This window comes from Peromyscus leucopus, chromosome 3 (assembly GCF_004664715.2).
Source record: "Peromyscus leucopus breed LL Stock chromosome 3, UCI_PerLeu_2.1, whole genome shotgun sequence".
Lineage (NCBI taxonomy): Eukaryota > Metazoa > Chordata > Mammalia > Rodentia > Cricetidae > Peromyscus > Peromyscus leucopus.
This window is the reverse complement of record NC_051065.1, coordinates 74436307-74457235: the sequence shown is the minus strand read 5'-3', so window position 1 is coordinate 74457235 and position 20929 is coordinate 74436307. Positions and strand designations below refer to the sequence as shown.

At 41.1% G+C, this 20929-nt stretch overlaps 1 protein-coding gene across 2 annotated transcripts in view; it reads right to left on the bottom strand.

Moving 5' to 3' along the window:
• Nucleotides 1-20929, bottom strand: part of Itprid1 (ITPR interacting domain containing 1) — a 121145-nt gene that overhangs the window by 12846 nt on the left and 87370 nt on the right. For both annotated transcript variants that reach the window (XM_028864096.2, XM_028864097.2), the window contains exons 10-11: nucleotides 3389-3471; nucleotides 1455-2636 (exon numbers count right to left, since the gene is read on the bottom strand). In XM_028864096.2, the coding sequence (XP_028719929.1) occupies nucleotides 1455-2636; nucleotides 3389-3471 (1265 nt within the window). The remainder of the gene's footprint in view (nucleotides 1-1454; nucleotides 2637-3388; nucleotides 3472-20929) is intronic.

Below are 20929 nucleotides of genomic sequence, written 5' to 3'. Positions count from 1 at the left end.
GCTACACATCAGCCTTTGCCCTTTTCCTCCTCTGAATAAAATACCCAGAATTGATTATAATGCCTAGATGAAGCTTTCTATGATTAGCATAACCTTTATTCTTGGCTCATTCTTAAATATTCTAAATGTCTGGTGTCTTGCAATCTGAAAATTAGTTTCTCAGTTTATATTAGACTTATGTAGAGTTCTATATGTTAAAAGTCCATATGATAATTTACTTTATTTTTCACATAATTATTCTCATACAGATTTAGATATTTTAAAGTTGGGCACATCTTTGTCTAAGAATTTGGGTTGAGATTCACCACTTAGTGGTTGGGAAGATTATCCAAACTCTCTCAGTTCTAGTTTTGTTTGTTTGTTTGTTTTGTTTTGTTTTTTATTTACAAAATAGAGAGTACTTGCCACATAATAGAAATCCAATAAATGTTTATGGCATGTAAGAAACTGAAGGTTAAATGACACAATATAAATCAAATGTTTAGAATAGACATTCATTATATTTTTTGTGGGATTAAAAGATATAAGTGAACCCATTGGGCATTGGACCATAGTACTCAGTAAGTCACAGTTCCTCTGCAATGTCTCTGAACAGTTGTAGTCCTGCATCATCAAGGCCCTTTACTCTTTGTATGTAAAATTTCAGATGTGAGAGTCTCAATATTTTACTCGATAGTTATTCTGGAACTCCGAGATTATCCCTATCCTGAAAATGATGAAAAAGAGCATGAAAAAGACTCATTAAAGACAAGTGTGTTAATCTAGGGTTGAAGTCCATTGACATCACTCAGCTTTTAGTAAACCCAGTACTCACGTTTAAGCCAGTTACCAAAGGTTGACCAGCAGTCCCTCTACATGACATCAGAGGTTCACGTAATACAGCAAAAATAAAACAGTAATACAAATTGATGATTAGAGTCATACCCCATCAATTAATATTACCTTGAGCTTTCTTGGTGTTAAATATTGTGATGAGTCTCTAATTATGTTAAGTGCTTTACAAGCCTTTATTTCATCCCAAAAAAACCTTATGACAATGGAATGAATCAATTCCTTGCATATGTATGTATGTATGTATGTATGTATGCATGCATTTCATGGTACCAGGAATTAAATCCAGGAGTTTAAGCTAGTACTTTACCACTGAGTAAGACCCACAGTACTCATCCCATTGTTTTACATGACAGCCCTAGAGACACAAAATGGCCCAGGTAAGCCCACTGAATTTAAAACCCAGAACTTCTCAGCTAGACTGACTTGGAAATAAGATGGGTCCATTAGTGTTTTATATAGCCTGAAACATATGAGTTTATCTAATAAACTATAAAGCACTCAACAAGCACTCATGTTTGAAAACAAAGTTATGCCCTGAGTTTTCTCTGCCATTAAAGAAGATGAAGACCATTTCTGTGGCATTAGTGGCATACCTACAGCTTTGTAGAGGAAACACTTACAGAACACAAGTCCCTCACAGTAGTGTCCTGAAGTATTTTCAATGTCTTCGTGAACCGGGCTTCAGGATCCTCTGCATGTGAGTACAGGAAATGCCTGCAAATAGAGGGTTCTCGGCCAGGGCTTTGCCTCCTTCCCTGGCAATTGGGACAGTGATGACAGCAGACACAACAGTGGGCAGGTGTGGTGTGGCAGAGGCCTGTTGGGGAGGTACTAGAAAAACCTGTGTCCAAAGAGATGGATTTGGTGAGGGGCCAGGGTCTATGAATTAAGGCCTTATGTGAGGGCCTCGGTTTGCATTCATATGCATAAGTCTGAACAGCAACATCATTGACCTGCTTTGCTTCTGTCTGCACTCTCAGGTCTGTGGTATTAACAGGGTGACATGGACTGCAATCTAAAGCTGTTCCTTTATAGTAGGTCCCCAAATCTGCAATACTCTGAGCAGCTGACACCAGATTGGAGGACATCTGGGTTGACACAGACCAAGAGCTGGCAGCATTTGAGTCAGTGGGAGCATCTCCAGGTGGCTTCTCAAGGTGGGGAACTGACTTATCAGAGTTTTGAACAAGGTCACCTTTATAGGGCGTGGCTCCTCTGTGCTGCTGAGAGTGCTGTGCTAGCTTCTCCTGCACCACTGAGCTTTGCCTGGTGTCAGGGTAGACCTTGCTGCTGTCCTCTGTTCCTGGGATCTCAGAGTCCACGAGATAGAAACTGTCTGGAGTCTGATCAATCCCGGATGACCTTGGCGACTCAAAGTGGTGCCTTTGTATCAGCATTTCCCCAGTACCCTTATGCCTCAGAGACCTGTCTTCCTTTTCTGTGACAGGAGCCACCATGATCCCCATTGTGTTATTCCATGTAGAAGTGACTACAGTTCCAACAAGACTCCCTGGGTATTCTCCCACCATCATGGTCTTGGTGAGGGTCGTATTTGGGGTGAGTATCTCTGGTAGCTCCTTCATAGCCTCAAGTTGAAGCTCCTCTTCCTCCACAGATGCTGAGAACTTTCCTTCCAATATACTCCTATCATGGCTTGACAAAGATGAGCTCATCATGCTCTTGGTTTCAGAGCCATTGGACTCTTGCTGACAGTCCTGCCATGGTGCTGGGCTATGACTCTGATCCCTCGATTTGCTACCTCTACCCTCAGTGGGACTCTGGCTGCCTGGCAAGGAAGACACCTGCAGGAGAAACCGGCATGGGAAAGAATCAGGATGTTGCAGCAGCATTATATGCATATATGTTACCAGTGACACATGTTATGAGCACAAGCTATAAACTTGAAATTATATCAGATTACTACTTCACTTACCACCTCTTCCCTATGATGTTCAGTTCATAATTTAGAAAAACCAAAACAAAAGGGGAAGGAGAAGCAAGTGAGCACCCTGGCACTTGGCCTACTGTGATTTTATCATTCTCTGTCCATTGAGTATATATTTGGTGTGGACTTAAAAACTTTCCATGTGTGGTGTGTGGGTGACCAGCTCCCACTCCCCCCACTCCCCAGGGTACTCTTGAAGAGAGAGGGATAAAAGGTTTAGATAGAAGGATAGAGGGGAGAGAAAAAGACAGAAACACAGGACAGGCTCGGGAGGGCCAGGATCCTTATCCGCCGTCCCCTTCTGTCTCTTCTAAAGGGCCTTTTAAAGGAATGCCAAGGGGTGGAGCAAATGACCTTCCCCCAGCACAGCCAAGCGCAAACCCTTTCAATCACCTGGTAACCACCCACATGGTCAAGCAATCCTCTAATGCAGCTCTGCCAGGTAAAGCAAGCTCAGTTCTCACTAGGAACCTTTGTGGGCCTCCACAGTGGTGGGCACTTTATATTCATCCTTCCAAGTTCTTCAGGAGTGCAGGTATGGTTGGGGATGGTTGATAGGAATGAAACGTATGTAGTAAGCATTCAGTGCCCCATTCCAGCCTCTCCTACCTGGAGGGGATGGGGCTCTGGCAGTTCCTCCAAAAACCCACTGCTGTCTGACTGACAGCTGTTGGTTCTGTCCACTCGGGTGCCTGTGAGAAGAAAAAGACCTGGAGGTTAGGCAAGTGAAAACTTGCTGCCCACAAGACCAGGAGCAAACCCTTCCCATGCCTGGCACTTTAGAAATCCTCTATGGTCTGTCCATGAAGGACTCAATGGGGGACTTCTAAGGACATTTTTTTTTTCCTCAAGTATCGGAAAACTCATGTAAAACTGCACTTACAGCTTCCCAATACAAGAGTAAAACAGACCAGTGGAAGAACTTACTTCCTAAAGCACAATACAATTGATTGTGAGCTGAATCTTTACTAAAGACAAGAAAATCCAAGAAGTGCATATGCCCCTAAACGTCACATTAATAAAACAACAACCCATTCCTATGTAATATGTATGCACATATATATTCTTTTTCCTTTAACTAAATTTTAGGTATGAACCCTCTTCTAACTCTTCCTGGACTCTGAGACTCTAAGACTATAAGGCCAACCTCTAGTGTAGACTGTGGCTTTTGTTACCATGAAACACTGGTCAGGGCAGAGAAAGAACAACGGTGTGTGACCAGGCATCATATGTACATGCTATGTTGTGTTGTGTTATATTGTCTTGGGTTGGGCTGTGCTGTGCTGTGTTGTCTTGGGGTTGAGAGAACAGGTGCCTGATAGCAAGCTACTGTACTAAAGATTAAACTATGGCATTTTATTTTGAGGCAGGGTCTCACATTGCAGGCTGGCCTCAAACTCACTATGTGAGCCAGGGATGATCTAGAACATCTTATCCTCCTGCCTCTACTTCCTAAATGCTTGGACTACAAGTTTACACTCAGCACATTCAATTTTACGCAGTGCTGTGGGCTAAATCCAGGACTTCACGCATGCTAGGCAAATACTCTGTTAACTGAGTTTCACTCAGCTCAAATTATTGGATTCCTGTTTTTCTCTAATAACAGTTGCTTACATTAGAAGGCCTTATTTTCTCTGGGGGGAAAAAAAAACCCCACAAAGTGTGAGTCTGGAAGTTGGTCAAAAAGGGTGATTTTTGATAGATACTATGCTTAGATATCTGTGGTGATATTGTGTTCCCCAATATATTGTGCACCCTAAAAAACTTATCTGGGATCAGAGAACAGAAGAGCCACTAGATAGACATAGAGGCCAGAAAATGGTGGCACATATACCTTTAATCCTATTACTTGGGAAGCAGAGATCTGTATGGATCTCTGAGTTCAAGACCACACTAGGAACAGAGCCAGGTGCGGTGGCACACACCTTTAATCCAGCACTTGAGATCTCTTGCCTTTGCTTGGGAAAGACACATGCCTTTAATCCCAGGAAGTGATGATAGGAAGCGGAAAGGTATATAAGGTGTGAAAACCAGGAACTAAGGCCCTTTAAGCTTTGAAGCTTTTAGCAGCAATTTAGCTGAGATCCATTTTGGAAGAAGACTCAGAGGCTTCCAGTTTGAGGAAACAGGATCGGCTGAAGAGATGGCAAGGTGAGGTTAGCTGTGGCTTGTTCTGTTTCTCTGATCTTCCAGCATTCATCCCAATACCTGGCTCTGGGTTTGTTTTTATTAATAGACCTTTTAAGGTTCGTCTTACAGAGATATCTGGCACCCAAGTAAAAAATAACGTAATTTTCCATTGCTTGGACAGCTAACTGCTGATGAAAAGCTTAGAGATCTTAGCTACTGCTTAGATTTTTCAGACCAAGGCTTGAGGATGCCTTCATTAACATAAATGCTTTCTACCCACAGGACTGTCTTTAGCCAGTTTTAACTGTCATGTGTCTGACAAAGTAGAAATGGTCTCTGAGGTGGTCCAGTCAGCCCATGCCTACCTCCTTTGTCCTGGGATCAAAGCTGGAAGAAGGATGCTGACCTTCCTATTATTAAGTAGCACAAACCTCACATTCTTTAATTCAGACTCAAGAACAATAGACATAAGCATTTTATAGCTGAACCTGGCTGAGATTGAGGAACTCAGAGGAAAACTTTGAGGTAACAGTTCCTCTGTCATAACCATCACTTCTTATTGCGCTGTTAAGGATAAAATATGGAAATAGTCATCCAAGATTGACCTTAAATGGACTTTGGCTTTCAGCAAGTTGGAGTAATAGGGACTAGACTTTCTCTATTTCAGAAATAATCCGATACTGGACAAAGAATGGAAAAAAATGGTTTTAGTTGTGTTTTAGGACAGCAGACAGCAACTCATGAGAGCAATAACTAAGCAGGCTCAGTGATGTGAGCTCCATGGTTACCCAGATATCTGCCTCTAGTTTTCAAACCTTGGTACAGGAACAGGTAATCATAGAGGTTTGGAAGACACCTTTAATAAAGGTGTCTTGAGACTCCAGCAAGACTGAACCATCTGGAGTTTGCTAGGCCGGCTGAGAGAAAAAGAAAGTCCTGTGGAGGAAGAGTTCTCAGCTCCCTCTTGAGCTATGCTCCAGCATAGGGGAGAAGCCATCTGAAGGCATTGGAGGAAACAGGGCTCAGCATTTACCCAGGGCCAAGAATAGGTCGTGATTCCTGCCTGCCATATATGGAAACTTCATAATACACATAGCACAGTGAAGGTCCCGACTTGGAGGTGAGGACTCAGTAGCCTGAGAATAAACATTGTTCTGGTTCCTCACACTAACTTAAAAATAATACTCAAATGCATCAGAGTGTTTCCTGGCAACTCAACTCTGCCCCAGAAGTAAGCTCAAGAATAGCTTTTCAGGAAGGCAGCAATACTTACCACATGCAAAATTAAATCTACACCACTTAGCATCTCCTATAAGATACCAGATATGTGAAATGTTTGCTCACTCTTTCAATGCACAGTTCCAAACCTATGGTCACACTGAGGGCTGCTGTGGGATGTTCTGTATGTCCTGTGGGAGTCCATTCTCGGGTTCCTCGTGGCTTTACCCAGCAGGTCCGCACAGAGGATGATTAGGACCACAAGCCTGAGTGCAGGTGTCTGAGATGATCTGCACTTGGCTGTACTGGGGGATGGTCTGTATATCAAGTTGCTCTGATTGGTCAATAAATAAAACCTGATTGGCCGTGGCTAGGCAGGAAGTATAGGCAGGTCTAACAGAGAGGAGAAATAAAAGAACAGGAAGGCAGGAGTCACTGCCTGGAGCTGCCGCCAGGACAAGGAAGATGTAAAGTACCGAGAGCCACGTGGCAAGGTATAGATTTATAGAAATGGATTGATTTAAGCTATAAGAACAGTTAGCAAGAAGCCTGCCATGGCCATAGAGATTGTAAGCAAAATAAGTCTCTGTTTACTTGGTTGGGTCTGAGCGGCTATGGGACTGGCGGGTGACAGAGATTTTCCTGACTGTGGGAAAGGCAGGAAAACTCTAGCTACAGAGGGCCTTTACGAAACATAGTGGGTCACACAGCCCAACACAACAACAAAAAGATGGGAATGTGTGGGAAATCTTTGTAGGGAAGAGGATGGGGAGGGACATAAGGCTGGTGGGGAGGAATAATCAAAATGCATTGTATACATGAAGGAAATTGCCAATGAAGAAATATAATTAACCATAAAAGAAGCAGGTAAATAGGACCCAAACAGGGAGAGAAAAACTGACAAATGGAAACCAATCAAGAATTGATGATGATGTTAGAAAAATCAGACAAGGACATTAAGACACTTATAACTATATGCCATATGGCCAGGAACCTAGGAATATGATGAGATGTGTGAAGTGCAGACATTGAAGGTGTGTGTATGTGCGTGTGCATTGTGTGTGTTTAAAGACCTGAATCCAATTAAAGATGAAAATTATACTGTTTATGATAGTTTATAATTGATAAGAATAAAAGCAAATTAAAGACTATATAATAAAAAAACTTATGAAAATAAGACATAACTTTGGAGATGTTTCCAAATCAGATATGGAAAGTAAGATTTTAAGTGGTAAAAAACCACATCAGTGTACTATGGAACCGCTCTGGGCAGCTGGGCATATTAATAACTGGAAAATTCCAGAGAGCATTGAAAACACTTGAAATGTTTGACAGAAACAAACCCCTAGCACACAGAACATGAAGATAACAGTACCAAGGTACCTCAGAAGCAAATTATTCAACACCAATAATGAAGAGAAAAAGCCTTAAAATCAACCCCATATAACATACACCATGAACAAAGATAAAAGCAGAGGGAGAATTAGCTTTGAAAACAATCCAGGGAAAAGATAGGCGAATGACTCCTTCTGAGGATAGACAGTGAAGAACCTGAAAAGAAGCATCAAACATTTTAAAAAGATTTAACTCCTTTCAAAAGATACCTGAAGACTGGGGGTAAACCAGTGGTTGAGTAGTTACCTAGTATTGTTAAAACCTTGGGTTTGATCCTCAGCTGTCGGGGGAAATTGATTACATAGACAAAAATGATAACAAATAGTGTGGGGTACAAAATACAAAAACCTAGGAGTCCATAAAAAATAAGTACTATTATAACATGGAACAAGTTATATAGCAGGAATTGGTCAAATAAATGCCTTTAAGTATAGCATTCAATTTTTATGGAACATTAGCCCCAGTAATAGAATATTTGCTTGTTACCTATCAATGAAAATAATATTTACCATTTATTATTGGAAATTTATTTTATGATACTTAATTTGTGTAATATATTTAAGACTTGGCCAATCATGTTATAATCAAGCTCAACCAGTATTAAAACTTGTCAGCTGAATACAGGGAACATGAGAGGAGAGTGGGGTGATTTTCTGGGTTAAAGGTTTTAGTGGAGATTGGGAGAGAAGAGGGAGGAGGATGAGTTAATGGAGGGTGACATGAAGAAGCCTAATGTGTATCCACTAGTTTTCAAGCCAATTTAAAAATGTAATCTAAAAACAGGAGTTTGAACACAAGTTCCTTCATGGGTGGAAAATGCTGCTCCAAGAAGACATGAATTCTTAATTGAAAATCTGGGTGCTGAGCACAGGATGCCTTCATAGATGAGTTATTGGCCAAAGGCCCCAGAGCTACCCCCAAACAACATGGGCTACTGCTATTGTTCTTGGTTGCTAACCACAACTAGATGCTATGTCCCTTTCTCTGAAGACACCACTCACTTTGAATGTAGGACATACAGAAATCAATTTGTACTGACCCAGAAACTCTCCACTTGATGGGGAGCTGACATAGAGCCAGAAGGTGCAATGCAGGTTGCTGAGAGAGAAGAAACATCAATGATCTTATCCAGATGTGAACCCCACATGCTTTAATACTGACCTGCCTGGAAAGATGTGCCCATTGGAGCAATAGGGGCATGGCAGTTTGGTAGGCACCCAATCCCTTTCTGATTGGATCTGAGGCCCCACCCCACAGGAAGGGGTTCATGTCTGATACTGTACACCTGGTCAAAAGCCCATGACTAGAGGAGTCATAGGGCCCTAGAGGGGAAACTTACAAATTTGTTATTTGGCAAAATGGTCATGTTGTCAACTTGTTTCCTTAATATTTCTATTTCTTTCCACAGATTTGTCTTGCTGGGGTTACAGCTCATGCAGAGACACATAACTGGTCCAAGTTTCAAGCTGAAGTAACCCCAAGTGTTTAGCTGTGGATGAGTTGTCTATATTAGCCTCTTCCTCCACCCCACAGTATTAAAGGCTCAGAAGAAAGAACAAAAAGAATGGATGAGCTATTAAGGTGGGGAGATCTGTGAAATGCTAATTTCTGGACATGACATCCATCATTGCTTCACAATCAGCCACAGCCCAGTTACCTGCAGAGAACAAGCCAGTCAAAATCCCAGCAATTCCAGCATGGGTTGGAGAAGAGCTATTTGACAATTGGAAGATGCTGAAGAAGGGAGAATCACTCTCCTCTGTGGATATGGCGTATAAATAGGTTGCCCATGTCCTCATGGATAGCCCCACACCTATCTGCATATAGGCAGCACTAGTTGGACTCAGGGAGTTTTCAATAAAAACAATGAGGAAAGAAGGGAAAAGAAGGAGATGGGGGTGGATACTAGGGAGTATTGGAGGGAGAAACTTGTGGTGATATTTTATTTGTGCTGAAATGTGGGGATATTTTATTTGTGCTTTAATAAATAAAGCTTGCCTGGAGATCAGAGGAAAAAGCCAGCCACAACACAGAAGTCATACAATGTTAGTACATGCTTTTAATCCTATTACTTGGCAGGCAGGATCTCTGTGTGTTCAAGGCCACACTGGAAACAGAGCCAGGTCACATGCCTTAAATTCCAAAACTAGTTAGCCATGAAGGTCTGGAGGTCTGTACAGACAGACAGGAAGTGACAGGGCTGTGTAGGAAGAGGAAGTGATGTAGCTGAACAGAGAGAGCAAATCAGATGGCAGAACAGCAAGGCATATAGGCATGGGTAGACAGGTACTAACTCTCATTTGGAAGCTGCAGAGTTGGTGAGGTAAGGTTGGCTGGTGGCTTTCCCTATTTCCCTGATCGCTCTAAGGCTTTCACCCCTATATTTGACTCCATGTTTTTTATTTAATAAAACCATTTAGAAATTCATCTACAGGGAGTGGTAAATGAATAGGATCAAAATATGTTGTATAAATGTATGAAATTTCAAAGGATAAACAGAATATTATTTTAAGAAACTTCTTCTGGTCCTTTTGAAATTAGGAAAAAAATCCACTGTTTTGTAATTTATGTGAAAAGTAGATAATTACTATAGTATATCATTTCAAAAGCTTGGTGTAGATTTTCTATTTTTTTTTGCATATTACCCTGACTACTTTTCCTACAGTGTGCCTACTCAACAGCTGAGTGACAGACCATTCTTGAACACTTTCTACATCAATTTCCTATTCCAAGCTACCTTATGTGCTTTAGGGCACCTGGCAGCCCGTTTCTTCTACTCAGCCCTTAGGAGCCCCTGACAGAAGACATTCAGTAAGTAGCACTAACTTCCCCATCTCCTTCATCACCCCTGACTATACCATTAAGAGCAAAACATCCTTGGAAGAGTCTTAAGCCTTGGGGAAGGGTAAGGATGTGCAGCCATTTGTTTTGGTGAAGGGTTTGAGCCATAGCCTGTGAAAGACTCCCAGCACAACATTGTTATTCACCTTCCCAGAGAATCTCTACAAGATTCTTGTTCTGGAGCAGGAGCCAAAAGTGTGATGTGTGATGGCTAATGGCTGCTATGATTCCTGCCATTCTCAGAGGAAATGCTGTATTTTGCCACTAAACCAAAATCTGTCCGTGTCTGGTTTGTCTCTAACCACTTGGTACAAATGCAAATACTTTTGTCCCTGAGATCTGCAGCTGATTGGTTCCAAGGAACTCCACCCCTCAGAATAACCAAATCTCTAGATACTCAAGTCTCTACTCAAAATGCCGAAATACCTGCGTATGATATATACATATCCTTCCTTGCCTCGTGAATCATCTTAGATTACTTACAATACCTAATATAATTTAAATTGTATATAAAAGTTGTTGTACTGTATAGTTTAAGGGACAGCAAAGGGGAAAGTCTATGCATTTAATATATACAACATATTTCTAATAGTTTCAGTCCAGTGTGCACAGATGAATGAAGCTCTTCTGGGTCTGGGGGACTCACTGTAAACAGTCCAAAGCACTAAAGGTCTCTACATCACAGGAGTCATTTGTTCCAATGGGTGTGTATTTGTGTGTTAACAATAGTTGCCTTTCGTTAACTATACTCATATAAATCACATAATTGTTAAGTCTCACTAAAGTGAAATCTCTGGAATTTAATTAAACTTAACAAAGGGCCAAACTGAGATTTCACTTCTGTGGTAAGACTCAACAACACAGTGTACCTGATTCTCTGGGAAGAGTGAATTTTCATTTTGTATTTGCTTTAGAAGTCAAATGTGTGCAACCTGAATCATTCTGAGAGGTTGAAGGAAAATGTGGGCCAATTTAGGAGACTAGGATCTTTGCCCCTTACAAAGGGGTTTCAGTGACTATCAACAACTAGGTGCTGGATTTTCTCATTTTAAACATTTCGTTAGGGCTGTAGGAGTTAAGCCAAGATAAAGGATGAGAAATCACCTAGCCTGCGATGGCTATGATGGATTATTAAGCAAACAGATAAATACAAATGAGCATCGTTTATCACTGCCGCACCCTCAAGTTCCCACACAGGCAGGAGGGCTTGACTTTCAGAATAAGAACATGGCCTTTGAAAGGTAACAGTGGCACTAACACAGCTGGCCATCCTGCCCAGTTTCTGAAGCCTGTGAGATCATGCCTAGGAGAAATGGAGCAGGTGCCTACTGCCAGGGGACCCTCTGTGGGCACTTAATTCCAAGGAACCATAGCTCTGGCCTAACCTGCTAAGTCAGGCCTTGTTTTTCTATCTTGCTACCTGAGGTTTTTTTTTTCTTCTTCTTCTTCTAGCAAGGACTTACCACCATTCCATTCTCACTGTTCCCTGTTCTAAAGTAATTAGATAAATGAGACCCTTCAGCACCAAAAACTCTCTGCTGGTTTCTTCTTGCCCTCACCAACTGCTGGTTCCTCAACTCTGTCTATTTATCCCATGGCTCAAAGAGGCTAAACTATCCATATATTTTACTGACATCCCATTAGCACACCCAACTGACTCATCTGGAAGATTTATAGCCAGATTTACCAGCTCCGAGTTCCAATTCTCCTACTTAGGAGCTGTTATGCTGATAGAAGGTTAATGCCCAATAATATATGTATGAAACCATGAATACATAAATATGTTGTCTAACTACAGGGAAGTTCCTCCCAAGGAGCATCGTTTTAACCATTACAATTCAGTCTCTATTGGTATAACTGTTAACACTATTAATGACTGCTGTGGCTAGCGTTAATATTCATTAGAAGTCAACTTTTGCAGTGTATAATTGTCTTCTGGGATTTAGATTTTACATTTTCAGTTGGGTGAGCCCTGCCTGCAGGCAGGACTGCTGAAACTGTGTTAACACTACGTTGCCAGGGAGAAAGACGCCTCCGGCACTTTGTGGAAATGACCACCAGATGGCAGCATTACACCAACACAGAGGAGCCAGATCTTTGCCAAGACCCTCTAACTAAAAGGAACCGCCTTTCTGGACTGTGTCAATAGTAAAAGCACCTGAGTTGCATTGAAAATAGTCTGAGTTCAGAGCATCTCAGAAAACAAAAGTAGTAAGGAGTTGAAATGTAAATTGGAAGGAGATTAAAAGAAAGGGGGTGCAGGAACAGGAAGTATGCAGAAATCATACAGAATAAGAAACATTTTTCACCCTCAGACTTTGGGGTTAACCATTTATATCAATAGATTCTGCATTGTCCATTTAATTGCCAAGTGTCTAGCTCATTCATTGTCCCAGGGTAGAAAATTCCATGACAGCTCAACGGTGAGGCTGAGTCACATGTCTTAGAACTGGTGTGGACTTACAGATGAGGCGAAAGCAGATGGCCTGAGGAGGGAGGGGGTAGGAAGCCCGAGATGAGCAGCGGCTGCTTTGCCCAACAGGAAGCAGTGTTTGGACTGCTGTGGTTATCACAAAGGAATTTAAAAATGTTAATTTCAAATGCTTCAGAACATCTTTATGGTTCTGTCTTCAGGTCTCCACATAAGAAGTCAAAATAGAGATACCTACAATTAAACGCTGCAAGCTGCAATACTTTCTAGGGCAGCTGCTCTCAACCTGTGGGTCTTGACCCTTTAGGAGTCAAGCAACTTTTTCACAGGGGTTGCCTAAGACCATCAGAAAACACAGAATATATTTACATAATAACTCCTAACAGCCAAATTACAGTTACAAAATGGCAAGGAAAATAATTTTATGGTTGCACATCTCCACATGAGGAGCTGTATTAAAGGGTCTCAGCATCAGGAAGGGTGAGAATCACTGTTGTAGAGACTTCCTTAGAGTTATCATGCAGCTAGTTTACACATTCTGCTGATAAGGAATTACTCCCATGTGGAAGAAACCATACAAATTCAGAAAATGCGTCTGTAATAGAGATCCTGATCTATAGCCCATCTCATTGTAAGACCTGTGTAAGAGCCTTCTCCGAAGATGGCTCTTTGGCTTTATAGGCATTTCTCCTCACCCATGGGGCCCCTTATGTTCACTCTCACAGGACAGGGTTTCCAGGTCATTTGTCCTTCGTATTTTTGAATAAGCTCTTAGCACAATTTGCTCAGAGACCAAGTCTCCAAATCTAGCTTCAGGAGCTGAGATGCTGTCTGGCCAGTACGGAACAGAGAAGAGTGATTCTCTTCTCCCTCCATGTAGTTAAGTTTCACACACACACAGGCCAGTCAGAAATGTGTCCCTAGTGTTGGGTTATTTTGAAATCTGTCCTTGTCCTGAAAATTAAATGAATGACTCGGTTTGCATCCTTGTGAGATTTGTTTTGGCTCCTGTGAGATTGCGATTGTGTCATGGAGAGGTTGACTTCCATTCTGAAATCTGTCTCTGTCATCTCTGGCTTTCCCAAACATTGCAGCTGTGAGTGAAGTCCTTGCTACTATGGTGAAAAGAACAGGGCATGGGGGCAGAGCCATGGATGTTCCTGGAGAACCCTTCACTCCTAAGAAAGGTACACGGGGTCCCCTCGGGTCCTATATTGCCCTAGATACTGTACGGTGTCAGCAAAGAGCCTGCTCTCATGAGCTCGTATCTGCCTTGGTTCTGTTCCTGGAACTGAAGAGAAGATGGTATGTTAAAGGGTTTAGAAAACCTTTTTGAGAAGTTAGTGCTTCTGTCCATGCCACAAGCTCTGGGTAGCACAGCTTCCTTTGTCGAGGATTTCTATAGCACATCTGAGAGCATCCATGAGCACTCAGATAATGCTTTGCAAGCTCTTGAAGCTTAGATTTTCCCTCTCCCTTTCTCTTATTGCTCCAGGTTCAGCAGTTTCTCCTTCATTCTTTAGTCAGAACAGCTCCTTTTCTTAGTCACTGGAAAGATATTTCTCTAAAATGAACTTATTTGGCTTGATACTATTAAGTATTAATAATTCACTATTATGACAACAGCACACAGTGATGAAGACTCATTAGAAGATGAAAAAACTTGCATAATCTAATCAAGTATTCTATGTACTCTAGCTTAGTGTGTTTTCACTGAGCACACATGTATATATTACAGAGTAATAATGCCCACCCCATAGCCTCCTTCTTTTCAAGTAGTATATTGTGAATTTTTCTTATGAACAATTCCTAAAATGTGTGTGTGCATGTGTAAGCATTTACATTTTCTCTGAATAGACTTCTCTCTTTTATGTTCTTTAGAAGCCTAGAAAGACAACTTTTAGTTTCTTAGACTATTATTCTTAAACTATTACCTGTAATAGTCTATTATTTATTATGTAGATTAATGAATTAATCACCTTTTAAAAGTTTACTATTTAGCCCAACTACAAACCTTGCAAGCCACAATAGTGACCTGCCTTCAAGATATACCCACTGGTGCGACAGTAGCACTGATATTAGGGGAATAACCTACCACTTTTTGATTAGGTTTAGACACACTCCATGATATGGAACCTACACCTCATATTGTTAAGGAGGTCAAGAACTTGAGACTAGATAGGTCATGGGTACCAGGAGAAAACTTTTTAAAAGTACCCTATTTAACTGTCTCTTTTTACTTGAATTGTCGTATTTTTTCCCGTTCAATTAGGCCTTCACTTTTCTTTGCTTCCTTAAGTGTACATCAAAACTTTAATGAACTCTAAATCGTTTTCTTCATCAGGTGTATCTACTCCTTCTGTCATGGTTATTTTGAGGTGCATTTTGTCCTATTGCTTTGGATTTTACGTTATGTGTTTTTGTGACTGTGGTGGACATAGCAAAAGCATGTTGTATTGGATGAGAATCCAAGCCCTTCATTTCTGAAAATCAGCACAATGTCTAGGGCCATCCCATCCTGAATGCCCCTATTTTATCTGAAAATAAGCATTACTCTTAGATCAGGACAGTTTTTCTGTTGAGCTGGAATTCAGTCTGGGGTCTTTGTCAGCTGAGCCTTTGGTGGCTCTCAATCATCTACAAGACACAGGACACAAGTCTTACTTTATGTATTTCTACTGGTGCATTTAAATACTGACCACACTTTCATGTTGAGGTAGAACTGGTTTAGTTTGCATTCATTTATTGAGTGTGTAAGTGGATGGGCCACAGTGTATGAGCAGAGACTAGAGGGCATCTGTCCTCTCCTTCTACCATGCGTGTTCTGAGGATCAGACTCAGTTTAGCAGATTTGGCTAAAGTGTCTTTCTTCATTGAACTCTTGCTGGACCACTAGGACAGCTTTTTAGCTACATCACAAGCTGCTTTCCTGGAGACTTAAAGGAGGATCAAGGAGATGTGAAGCACTCTCCACACCATCTGGCACTCTGAATTTGGCTATATTATCCTTTTACAGTGTTTACTCTTTTGCCAACAATAGTATATTTTATCTGATTGTGTTTTTCTTCTGGTAATTCACAAGACACATAGTATGTCATTAATTTTAATTATGGTTATTATAAGATTCAAATGTATTTCAGATATGATAATTGTTATTGAACATCTAAGAATTGACAGTATTGGCTTGCAGCTAGTCAGTTTTCATTGACATTTTTCCCTCGGCTGTTCAGCTTTCTATGGTATGTTCCACAATTTTGGACATAGTCACTATTACTCTTGGTGTTTTCTCTTTGGATAAAGCCACTTTCACCTGTGACATTCATTGAGCTGGAAGCCTTTGGGTGCTGCCTTGCCCATCCTCTCACACAGGCTACACTCTTAGTGGACCTTGGACCTCCCAAGCTTTTGCCTATATGAACTATTATTGCATCATATGCCAACCTGGAAATCTACAGATTTTTTTGAGTGATAAAATGTCCACTTTAAAACACAACTAACACAGCTCTGCCAATCTTCTGTCATCTGAGGCAAGGGTTTGCTGATAGGTGACAGCAAGAAAAGTCTTCTTCACTGAGGCCACAAATGCACCATTCTATTTTTCAACACTTAGTGTAAGCTGCTTTATCTAGCATCTTTTCGTGCTGTTTTCTTTAAAAGAAAATGTCTTGTAAACACTCCTTGAAAAGACTTAAAAAGGACTCTTCAAAGTAATTCATGCCAAAGAGTGACCCAGTGATGTCTGTCCCTGCTCTCCCTTCCCGGACAAGATATGCCTCTGCCCAGAGGGAGGTCAAGAGGCATTAATAGAATGGAATAATCCAGAAACGGTTGGCCATGGACCTTGAAATAAAACAAGTTGGAATTTTATTCTAGAGCAATATTCTGAAAATAGAACAGAAAATGAATTCATTCTTCAAACAGTATCTTCTTTGTCTACATAAACAATTTTTATTAGCCATTCTGAGATAAAACAAAGAGGGCAGATCCAATTTTGAGATGTAAGTCTGATTCATTGTCCTGGAGGAATGTGATATAATGATAAATTTTAATTTAGATCTGGGTTTATCCCTTATTTCAAAACAGAGAAATAGGAATTCCCAGGACTAACTGAGTAGGGAATTAAAATTCTGACTAACTTAATACTATGAAAATTTAAATTTCCTATTATCTCACATAGTATCATGAGTTGTAATTTTAATTTCTATATTGATTTGCCTACCACAGTTCCATTGGTAAACAGTCCACGTTTTTCTCTTGTGAAGCAGACTGGGAAATATTGCTGTTTGAGTCAATTAGTTGATTGGCAAGTTATTAGTCAATTGTTCAAATAAGAAGAAGAATTATTCCTTTTACATGGCATTCTAGTTCATCAAAAGCAAAAAGTCCAAGACAGAAAGGAGAGAAAAATAGTTGCAAGGCTGAAGAACTAAGGTTTTCTTCAAGTTGAAGGCTATGACTCGGCTGTGTCTTTGGCATGTGGGGGCCCTGGGTTTGATTCCCAGCACCACATAAATGAGTAAATAAATACATATCAAGTTTATGATCTCTTCTCTAGCTGCATTCTAAAGGACAACTATGAACTCGTGGCTGAGTGGGAGACAGAGGGCTTCCTCAAGAGACCAGCTGTGCCTCAGTTATTCTCTCCGCAGCCTCCTGCACCCATGCTCAGTCATTCTCTACTCGGCCTCTTGTGCCCATGTCACCATCCACTCCTGTCATTTTCTGTGCTCAGTTATTCTCTACTCGGCCTCCTGCGCCCATGTCACCATCCACTCCTGTCATTTTCTGACCCCACTTGTGCTTTAGGCTTTGCCTGGTGTTCAGTCAATGGGAGATGACCATAGGAAAAGCAGCTTGATGGACAGGAGGAAGAGCCTAGGCTGCATATTCATTGCTCCTCCTCCATGATGCCTTTGGAAAATGGTTGTGCATTCATCAAAGAACACCTGTGGGTCTCTCTCCAAAGGCCCTTTACAGGCTTCAGCTGGTCTTGCACACATTAGGTGGAGTGGCTTTATGATCTCACAAACCTTCAGATACCCCCATCTCTTGGTAGTTCCCTGAATCTCATTTTAGCAAATGACTCCCTTTCAAAACTTTTTTCATTTGATGCCCTTTGAATATTTTTCTTACCTGAATGTTATATCTAGAAAAGCAACCAGAAAAATCTAGAATTGTGGAATGACTATCTTTCTACCATAATTCAAACTAATCTCCTGTTCAATAAAAAGAAGCTTTGCAATTTTAGAGACCTCAACTCACACTGTCTTAGAGGAAAGATGGACAGAGGACTGGGACATTGCCTTCTGTATCTAAATATGCAATCCTTTCATCTCTACCTTACTTACCTATTTATATTTTTATAATTCTCAAAAGGATGTCTTTGATGTTATCTTTTTTTACACTACTGATATTCCTAGTCACTTTAAGTTCAGATAAAATATGTTTGTATGTTATTGGTTACTTATGGAACAATCACCACTTGTTGATTGGCTATTATGCAGGACCTGGGTGAAGTGGAGCAAGATGAAAGACAGTTCAGCCAGTCAGGTGCTCACCCAGCCTGGGAGCTACACATCTGAGATAAGATAGACAGCAATGAAGCTACTATGGTCACCCCTTTACTATGCCTTAAAGTAATGAAGAACACCCTCAAAATACTGCTCACAGCACATATCCTTTAGAGACTTATAACTCACAAGGAACATCTCCTAAGTATTGAAATTAAGATCACTTAGTCATAAAGCTGGATGACCAGCCCTGCTGCAGGAGACTTACTTCATTGGTTTGTCCCATAAGCATGCACCAATGGTGTACTTATTGTGCTTCCATCATGTGCTGATAAGGATATCCAGTGTGGTGGAAGGCTGTGTTTCTGCTCTTCACATGTTCCCAGACTAGTGCTCCAAAGTGAACTCTAAGGACGCTTATTACCAGGTATCCTGGTTGGCTTTTTGTCAACAAGATGGTGTCAAATGGGAAGAGGGAACTCACTTGAGAAAATGTCCACATCAGAATGGCTGATGGGACATTTTCTTGATTGATGATTATTGTGGGAGGGCCCAGTCCACTGTGGGTGGTGCCACCCATTGGGCAAGTGGATATGGGAATTATAAGAAAGCAGACTAAGCAAGCCATGAGCAGCAAACCAGTAAGCAGCACTACTCTAAGGATTCGGCATCAGTTTCTGTCTTCAGTGATAGAATGCAACCTGAGGGTTGTCAGATGAAATAAATCCTTTCCTTCCTAAGTTGCTTTAGTGGTGTGTTATCACAGCAATAGGAACCATGACTAAGACACCAAGTAAAGCTGTGGTGTAAGACTCTTAACCTATGTCCCTTTAGCACTAACTCTTTACAGCAGGATTGCACTGACATGCAGAAAATCGCTTGAGTTCCAAATGGTGAAAAGTGTTCAAAAGAGCAAACGCAAAGAACGGCTATAGAAAAATAGCAGGTTAAACCTCTGCATTCCCCTCAATGATATACATAGTATCAATAGAGGGACAATTTAGGAAGGACAGTCACCAGCCTGGGAAGAGCAAAGCCTGAAGGAAATGTATTAAACTGTAGCTTGTAGGAGCCACCCAGCTAGGACAATGCACAGCAGTGGTTCTCAACCTTCCTAAAGCTGCGACCCTCTATTACATTTGTGGTGACGCCCCAACCATAACATCATTTTCATTGCTTCCTCAAAACTATAATTTTGCTACTGTTATGACTCATAAAGCAAATATCTGATATGCAGGATATCTGACATGTGACCCCTGTGAAAGGGTCGTTTGACCCCTTCCCCCAAGGATGGAAACCTACAGGTTGAGAATTGCTGATGTTCAGTGTGATTAGAACTTAATACGCACAGTAGCCACTGATACAAAGTGACTAACTTCAGATAAGCCATGCGATTATCTTTAGCTTCATCAAACACGCTGTGTTGAACTGGACAGTGCTCCAGTCTCTTCTGGACTTTGCACGTACACAAGAAGAATTAGAAGAAGCAAAAACTGTAGCAGATTTTAAGATTGAATTCCTTTTTATTTCTTGGCAGAACATGTTTTTGCCAAGTTTGCAACCCACTTGAACTTCTGTCTGTTCTTTGATTTTAAAATGAAGTTAGTTTCCTTGCAACACTGGAAAAATTATAGATTTAGACCTAGTTTTAAAAACAAGTCTTAAAGTTTCCTGCAGATTTTTAATCATTACCAAAAATGTATAATTAAAATCTCTTCTTCTTAGCATCTACTATAGTTGAATCTGAAATATCGTCTTTAATTTCAGGTGAGATTCTGAAAAGGTCTTAGAGGTCGTATTTGGTCCAAGTACTAACTCTTCACCAGGCCTGCAGATGACTGACAGGTAAGTAATCATGAGTAGAACTTGGCACCTCTGGTTTCATTGTATGTCTCCTCTATTTTAAACTTTGGGTCAAATCCCCAAGTATTCCCACAGGAATGTAAAATAACTTAACAGATATCCATCTTCCACCAGTAACACACCTTTTCCAAGGCTGAAAATACCAAACAACTATGATATTTTCAAGATTTACAGGGACACTATAATCTACTGATGACCAACTGACAGCCTGTATGGTATTGTTCCTGATCCCTTGAGTGGCACCTACAAGTTCTGCCCTCCATTTCCCAGGGAGAATAGACTCTTCCAGGCAGATCACTCCAAGATGAAAGGGCGGCCACATTATAGGCTCATGGTTGTCCTCTTTGGGGGACCATACGCCTGATGGGTAATGCCCTGCAAAGCAGATTGATCCCTGGAGAAACTCCCATAACAGCCCAGTTTCCTAGGTGCCTACAGTGAATGGAGATTCTTCTAAGCAGTAGGGGAATAATGGCAATATCCCTTCACCCAGAAAGTTGTGGGGAGAACTGAGGTAGTGACCAAGTCAACCTTGGTTTGGTTATTTCTACCCCTTGCCATCTTCCTGATTCTTCTCTGATTCAAAGCAGAAGCTTGATCAATTTCCCCCAAGAAAGGGTGAGAGACTTAATCTCCCTACCTTGTTGTGTATCACACTGAGCACTAAGTTCCTGTCCTCCTCCATTATTTTTTCTGGAGTGAGTGCTAGGACATGATGTGTTGGGGTTCTAGGCTGCAGTCCTAAGAATCCAGCACAAGAGA